The 8579-nt window shown below is 44.4% G+C and overlaps 1 protein-coding gene across 1 annotated transcript; it reads left to right on the top strand.

Annotated features, from left to right (window-relative positions):
* Nucleotides 1-225: 225 nt before the first annotated feature.
* On the top strand, nt 226-3231 carry LOC122515572. The gene has a single exon (XM_043632971.1). The coding sequence runs from the start codon at nt 226-228 to the stop codon at nt 3229-3231; it is 3006 nt and encodes a 1001-aa protein (XP_043488906.1).
* Nucleotides 3232-8579: the final 5348 nt, after the last annotated feature.

The following is an 8579-nucleotide window of genomic DNA, read 5'->3' as shown; positions in this document are numbered from 1 at the left end:
CATCGAGCGACTTTTAACCCCTAACGTTCGAGAGGAGTGGGATCGGCAACTTAATTCAGATAAATACCCAACCCTCGAGGAAATGGACGATATATAGTGCGTTTACCTTTCCGCGAAGAGGGACACGATTATAGCGAGTCACACCATATAGCTTTGCGTCGCTTCCACAGTCTTTGGCGAAAATTAAACACGAACCCCGAACTTCGGAACGAATACGAGCGCATAATGCGAGAATACATAACATTAGGACATATGTCACTAATAGGAGACGACCCGATCGGAGGCTGCTATCTCCCCCACCACGCCGTCATCAAATCAACCAGCACGACGACAAAGGTACGAGTCGTATTCGACGCTTCCGCGAAAAATAGCCAGGGAATCTCCCTCAATAGTACATTGCTAGTCGGACCCACGATACAGGACACATTAGTCGAACATTTATTACGATTTCGCACGTATCGATATGTGTTGACCGCGGATATAGAGAAAATGTATCGTCAGGTGTGGGTACATTCGGACGATCGGCAATATCAGCGTATATTTTGGGTTCACAACGACCAGATTAGGACATTCGAGCTCAACACGGTCACATTCGGTGTAGCATCAGCTCCTTTTCTCGCCATCCGGACTATAAAACAACTCGCGAAAGACGAAGGCGCTAAATACCCAATCGGAGCCGAAATTCTAAATAGAGATTTGTACGTTGACGATCTTATCACGGGAACTAACGATATTGAGACGTTAAGGAAGATACGCGATCAGACTATCGAGATATTAAAACGAGGCGGTTTTCACATGCGCCAATGGGCTTCCAACTACCGAACAATCCTCGAAGGGTTAGAGATGAAAAACGTCGATGTCGAATTCTTCTCCGGAGAAACCCCGGTTCTAAAAACCCTTGGAATTTCATGGAACGCCCATCATGACCATTTAATTTATTCAGTCGCGCCTATAGATCTTCGCGAAAGAACGACGAAACGACGGATTCTGTCGGAGATCGCAAAAATCTATGATCCACTCGGATTATTAGGACCCATCGTGTTAACAGCCAAAATCTTGATACAAGATTGCTGGAAAACCAAGGTCGATTGGGACGAATCGGTACCCAACGTATTACATTCCTCCTGGACAAAGTTCGCGGAACAATTAACACTAGTTGATAACTTAACGATCGAAAGGCGGCTGACTGCCGATAATTATAGCGAATCACAGATTCACGGATTTTGCGATGCGAGTCAAGTAGGATACGGTGGTAGTTTATACGTGAGATCGCGAGATCGAGTCGGTAATATACACGTACGATTGTTATGCGCTAAGAGCCGCGTGGCTCCGCTCAAGGACACGACCATACCGCGATTAGAATTATGTGGAGCGTTGACACTTGCTCGATTATATAGAGAAGTTCGGACATCGTGCGGATTGAAACCGAATAAGATAATTTTCTGGTCCGATTCTATGATTGTATTGGGGTGGCTAAAGAGATCATCTAATACATTGAAACTATACGCGGCGAATCGCGTACGCGAAATCCAAGACATTTGTGTAGGAATCACGTGGCGGCACGTACGAACGGAAAACAATCCCGCGGACGCATTATCTCGCGGTCAACTTCCTCGCGAATTTATAAAAAATGATTCGTGGTTTCACGGTCCTTCATGGCTCAGACGACCGGAGTCCGAATGGCCAACTCAGGTTGAAATAAAGATAGATGAATTGCCTGAAATTAAAAAACTCTCGGTATTCATGACGCGTATCGAACCGGGAAGCATATTTCAACGATTTTCCAGTTACACGCGACTATTAAAAACTATAGCACGATGCAGAAGATGGATCAAAACAAACTTATACCGGGGAGAAATCTCGACCGCGGAAATAATCGACACAGAACTACAGATATTAAGACTCGTCCAAGACGAACAATTTCGAGACGAAAAGAAAAAATTGATCGATACAGGGGAAATTAAGACTACGAGACTCGCCGCGCTAAATCCAATCATTGACGAAACAGGTTTGATTCGTGTAGGAGGTAGACTGAGAAACGCGAATTTACCGTTCCAGGAGAAATGTCCAATACTATTACCATCTCGAAACCATGTGACCGATCTTCTCATTCGAAAGTTCCATGAACAGAATTTCCACGCCGGCATACAAACTACCCTCTATGCTGTGCGACAACGATTTTGGACTCTAGATGGCAAGAATCAAGTGCGAAAAATCATACGTAATTGCGTACGCTGCATTCGATTCCGCGCGTCAGGTATTCAGTATAAAATGGGTGATCTACCGAAAGCTCGCGTCCAAGAAAACATCGCGTTCTCACATATTGGAGTAGATTTCTTCGGTCCCCTCTACGCGAAAGAGAAGAAATATCGTAATCAAGGTCGCGTTAAGATATACGGGTGCATCTTTGTCTGCATGTGCATAAAGGCCGTGCATATCGAATTAGTTAGTGATTTGTCAACAGACGCATTTCTCGCTGCCTTCCGGCGTTTTACGGGACGAAGAGCCATTCCGGCCCACGTGTATTCGGATAACGGTACTAACTTTGTTGGGGCGAACAATCAATTAAAGGATTTATATGCCTTAATCAATTCCGACGAATATAAGACGAAGATCCACAATTTCGCGACCGACCAAAGAATATCGTGGCATTTCAACCCCCCACTCTCACCCCACTTCGGAGGTCTATGGGAAGCTGCCGTCAAATCGTTCAAACATCATTTCAAACGAGTTGTAGGAGAAACTTTATTCACGTACGAAGAGTTGAATACCTTCGCTGTAGAGATTGAAGCCATCTTGAACTCGCGACCGTTGTGTCCCATCTCATCAGATCCAAACGATACGACAGCACTAACACCTGCTCATTTTTTAGTTGGAAAACCACTTAATAAGTTACCGGAGGAAAATTATGAGAATGTTCCATCCAATCGGCTATCCTCATGGAAACACATCACGAAGGTGCGGCAGGATTTCTGGCGACGATGGCACATTGAATATTTGCGCGAGCTGCAGAAACGTCAGAAATGGACAAATTCACAGTATAAGCACGAGGAGGGTATGATTGTCATTCTCATCGACAAGAATCAACCCTGCATGAGATGGCAACTGGGACGGATCACCGACGTGCACCCTGGAGAGGACGAGGTAGTTCAGGTCGTAACCGTGAAAACGATACACGGAACCATCAAGCGTAATGCCACCACTGTGTGCCCTTTATTAAACAATAGTTAAATTACTTCGTAGGTAAACGTCAGACGTAATGTTCACGCATGATTTAAAGACACGATATTTGTATAAATGTGTAAGACGCAAAGTCGACTGGCCAGCGACGTTTTGATTGTATCAAGCGATTCTACGACTAAACACTGTAACTTAAAATGGGTTAACCCGCCATAATCACATCGGGCGAGAATATTGTTGATCGGGACCCTCTCAACGGGGGGAGTATGTACGATCGGAATCGATCGTGAGCGAGAAAGTAGCATTTTGTAAAACGCGCCCTTAGTCCGACATTAGCGATCATATCCCCACCACTCGGCGCCGAGCGTGTGCACGCCCTGCTAGGCCCATTATCGAGGACATTCGGTCTAGTCTTTCGCCAGACGCTTAAGAGAATACTTCATTTTTCCAACAAACATTAGTAGACGATTCAACATCCCAGGGGTAGTGCGATCACATCCCAGGGTCGACGATAGAAAGGTGACGGACCGCAGAGGCGGTAATTAACGATAAAGGTGACGGACCGCAGAGGCGGTAATTAACGATAAAGAAACGGAGAGGCGATACGAAACGGTAAGAAAGTTCTTTATTGGTACCAATCATCTGAACGGATAAACGAGAGGAGCGGCACCACGTGCTTTGCCCGTAGGTGACCGCTGGTAGAGAGAGGAGAAGTTAACCACGGGTTTATCCGTGGTTGATCATCATTTTAACGTAATATAATTTCAGACAGGGTTTTATGCCGTAAGGCTTTTCCCTGATGAGCCAATAAAGCATTAGCATTTTCATTGGCTCAACCACGTGTTTTATTTTGTTTTAATTACCCTTTCACCTTCCTTACAATTAGCTGAATCCAATCGCCGGAGGACTCCACGTAGGAGGAATTTTTGGCAAATACACTATGTGCGAAATTGCTGCTCAAGGAGGACTGGACAAGACAAGTACAATACAGTACATTGTGAATGGTATAGAAGATGAGCCATCTAATAAAATGATCTTATATGGGGCAACGACGATTAGTGAGCTGAAACAGAAGTTTACGTTCTATGAGGCAATGAAAGAAGAGCTGCGAAAAAATCAAAGACGCCGAAGGTGCATAAACGCAAGGAAACGGGGGAACTGCCACGTGGATCATCTACGAGGACCGGCGGTGGAAGCTGTTACAACTGTGAAGGGTCGGGTCATCGGAGACGAGAGTGTCCATTTAGGACCAAGGGTTGGGTTATTTTGCTTATCGGTAATGATATTTTGAGAAAGGTAAACGTAATAATTGACGCGAGTAAGGTCTCCATCTGCGATACGAAGGAAGTCCGGTGATGAACGGTGAGGTACACGAGATTTTTAAAATGGATGTGATTAGCGGGTGTAACGAAATAGATCTATCTCATATTACAAACGCGAAGCATAAGGGAAAAATAGAGGCTTTAATAGCAAATTATCGACCAGAAAAAGTCCGCGAAACAGGTCTGGAAATGAACATTATTTTAAAAGACGAAGAACCGGTGTACGCGCGTCCGAGAAGGTTATCGCCAAAAGAAAAGGACGAAGTAGATGCTGAAATAAATAAATGGTTGGCAGACGGTATAATACAACCATCGTTTTCCGATTATGCTAGTCCGGTGGTATTGGTCAGAAAGAAGGACGGGTCGGGAAGATTGTGCGTCGATTATAACTCCGATTAACTCCGCCTGCATGATCGATGGAGCATCGAAATCAGCGATCATGTTGCAGGTCCTAAGCCCGGGAAAAGGAGGAAGGTTGTTGGGTCAGGCTAGCTCCCTACCCAACGTAAAAAAGGAAATCTGCTCAAAAGGACAAAACTTTGCCTCGGAAAAGGACGGATTTAACAATGACGACCCATGCAAGTAAGAGGAATAAAGAATGGAAAAAAAAACATATATTGCGCTTGGCTACCTGGAATATAAAATCATTGAACAACAAAGACCAGGAGACCCTGAAGGAACTAAAGGACAACAATATTGATATTTGCGCCTTACAAGAAACAAAAAAGAAAGGCAAAGGGCAAATACAATATGACGACTACCTGGTGATATATAGTGGAGTCGAAAAACAAACCAGGGCAAAAGAAGGGGTAGCCATCGCAGTGTCTAAGAAGTATCAAAATAACATACAAGAATGCATATATATATCTTCACGAATCTTGTTAATAAAAATGGAGGCGGAAAGCCGAAAATTAAATGTAATGTCAATCTATGCACCCGAGGATATAAACCAAAAGAAGATTATCGAAAATTAAACGATAAAATTATAAAGGATCGGTATCCGTTACCGCTGATTGAGGATCAGTTGGACGCTTTGCAGGGTGCACGCGTTTTACCACGATTGATTTGGAAGAATGGGTTTTTTCACGTTTCGGTAAATGAGAGTAGTCGAAAATACACGGCATTCGTGGTGCCGAATGGTCACTATGAATTTTTAAGGGTCCCGTTTGGGTTGTGTAACTCACCTTCTGTTTTTCAAAAGTTTATTAACCTAGTATTTAAAGAGATGATAGCTGCAAAAAAAGTATTAACCTATCTAGATGACATAATTATACCTTCCGACGGTGTTGAAGACGGGATAGATAGTCTGGCGCTGGTATTAAAGACGGCGAGCGAATTCGGGCTCGTAATCAACTGGAAAAAATGTGAGTTCTTACGGAAGCGCGTGGAGTATTTGGGACATATTATCGAGGACGGTCGGGTACAGCCTTCAATCGTTAAGACGGCGGCGGTTGCGAGATTTCCTAGGCCGACTAATCGCAGGGGCGTACAAAGTTTTCTCGGACTGACGGGGTATTTTCGTAAGTTTGTGCCACAGTATTCGGTTATTGCGAGACCGTTGTCTAATCTACTGAGAAAAGAAATGGAATTTAAGTTCGGCCGTGAGGAGGAAGAATCCTTCAAGAAACTTAAAGAGATATTGTGTAGTAAACCGGTACTGCGACTATACAGGGTGAACGCCGAAACAGAGCTTCATACGGATGCGTCTGGTAAGGGATACGGGGCGATCTTGATGCAGCGTGACATACCGATGATATGTTTCACCCGATATATTACGCGAGCGGAAAGACTACTCCGGCCGAAGAAAAATATCCTAGTTATGAGTTGGAGGTACTTGCGATTATTAAGTCATTGCGAAAATTTAGAGTGTATCTGTTAGGAATAGATTTTAAGATAGTTACAGATTGTCGTGCATTCACACTCACCATGCGAAAAAGGGATTTGTGCGTGCGTGTAGCGAGATGGGCTTTGCTCCTCGAGGAATTCCGATATACGATCGAACATCGGACAAGTAAGCAAATGGTGCACGCTGACGCGCTGAGTCGTAATCCTTTGCCGACGGTTATGTTCATTCGCGAGGACGGAGGCGGGCTCATAGCCAAATTAAGGGGGCGCAGCATGAAGATGAAAGTCTACGTAGAATAATGTGTAGTGTTAAGGAAATAGATTAAGCGATTATATTATCAAGAACGAAATTTTGTATAAGAATGTGAATGGTGACGTGTTAGTGGTAGTCCCGAGGGCATTACAGGCGCAAATCGTTCGCCGAGCACATGAACAGGGACATTTTGCGGTAGATAAAACTGTAATGCTAGTGAAGAGGGATTACTGGTTCGAGGGAATGGGCAATGTTGCGGAGAGGGTAGTGCGAAACTGCGTCAAGTGTATTCTAGCTGAGAAAAAGAATGGAAAATTGGAAGGATGGCTGCATCCTATTGACAAGGGAGAGGTTCCCCTCCACACTTTTCATATTGACCACCTAGGACCTATCCCCTCCACTAGGAAGAGTTACAAGTATATCTTTGTGGTGGTGGATGGATTCTCGAAGTTCGTATGGCTGTATGCGACTAAGTCTACGGACACGGCTGAGGTGTTGCGACATCTGCAGAAGCAGGCACATGTGTTTGGAAATCCGCGGAGAATCATCTCCGACAGGGGGACTGCTTTCACCTCGAATGATTTCGCGAAGTATTGCGAGGAGGAGGGTATCGAACACATTAGAATTGCTACCGGAATGCCGAGGGGTAACGGGCAGGTAGAAAGGGTTAATCGTACTCTCATACCGTTATTGACAAAGATGGCCTCGCCGAACCTGAGGACTGGTATCGCTATCTCGAACTGGCGCAGCGATATTTAAATGCCACACCGAATAAGAGCATCAAGACGACACCCTTCAAGTTGTTGTTCGGTACAAACATGAGGATCAGGGAGGATCCGGCCATTCGCGAGATGATAGAGGACGAGTGGAGACAGATGTTTGAGGCAGACCGGGAGGAGTGTCGGAGGTATGCTAAAGAAGCAATCTTGAAGGCTCAAGCAGAGAACCGGAGGTCATTTAACAGAAAGAGAACTGTCGCAACGCGGTATGGTGTGGGTGATCTGGTTGCGATCCGACGGACACAATTTGGGCCCGGTTAAAAGTTGCATCCGAAGTATTTGGGGCCATACGAAGTGAGTAAAGTACTAAGGAACGATCGTTATCTGGTACGAAGGTGGGGGAACACGAAGGCCCCTACACGACGTCTACGGCGGCCGATTCAATGAAACCATGGGCTCGAGAAGTCGGAGAGATCTTAAGTGAAGACGAAGAAGGAAAGATGTGAAAATTTTTATTATTTTGGTGGTGGTGGTATGGTTAGTGGCATATCTGAGGACAGATATATTCTGTCAGAACGGCCGAGTGTGGGGTTTTGAATTATCTAAAAGTATAGAGATAATATGTAATGGTATGAGTGTGAGATAGGAATGAAAGAACGCATCGGGCGAGAATAAAGATAGGGACCGTTGCGTTAGGATATTTGCTTAGGATATTTGTTTAGGTTCAGGGTCACATCATCTGGACTTTGTCGCCTTCGTATAGCTACATCGAGGCCTCTTGAGCGTTCTCGATTTTAAGGTGAAGAAAAGGCCGTTATTCATGATGGTGAATCATCGGGAAATTTCTATAGAAGAACGAACGAGAGACGATGGAGGATGTAGGGTATAAGTAGGCGACGGAAAGGACTGGTGGTGCGTTCTGTGGTAGTTTTTGATTGAGACGACGAGGGAAAAGTGTAACGTGAGGTACGGAAGACAACGGGGAACGGCGAAGGATTACGATAGGCGACGACGAGTCGGATTCGGGTGTTCCTTGTGGTTGGCGGACGTAGGGGGTTACACTTATTGTTAGCATTAGATCATTAGATATAGATACTTACCATTCTATCTCTAAAAACATTATACCTTGTTAAGTATTTATTAATAAATACTACCTTATTATTATCATTAAATATATATCACCATTATACATAAATCTTATATATATTAATTTTTGGTCTTCCGCTTTCATTTTACCACCAATATTCGTGAAGATATGTA

This window comes from Polistes fuscatus, unplaced genomic scaffold (genome assembly GCF_010416935.1).
Source record: "Polistes fuscatus isolate 324 unplaced genomic scaffold, CU_Pfus_HIC Scaffold18, whole genome shotgun sequence".
NCBI classification, from domain to species: domain Eukaryota; kingdom Metazoa; phylum Arthropoda; class Insecta; order Hymenoptera; family Vespidae; genus Polistes; species Polistes fuscatus.
Note: the sequence above shows the minus strand (reverse complement) of the source record. Positions and strands in the feature narration are given on the sequence as shown.

What these genes read in the sequence shown, in the direction of transcription:
- LOC122515572 (XM_043632971.1), top strand. Translation starts at nt 226, where the DNA reads ATGCGAGAATACATAACATTAGGACATATGTCACTAATAGGAGACGAC.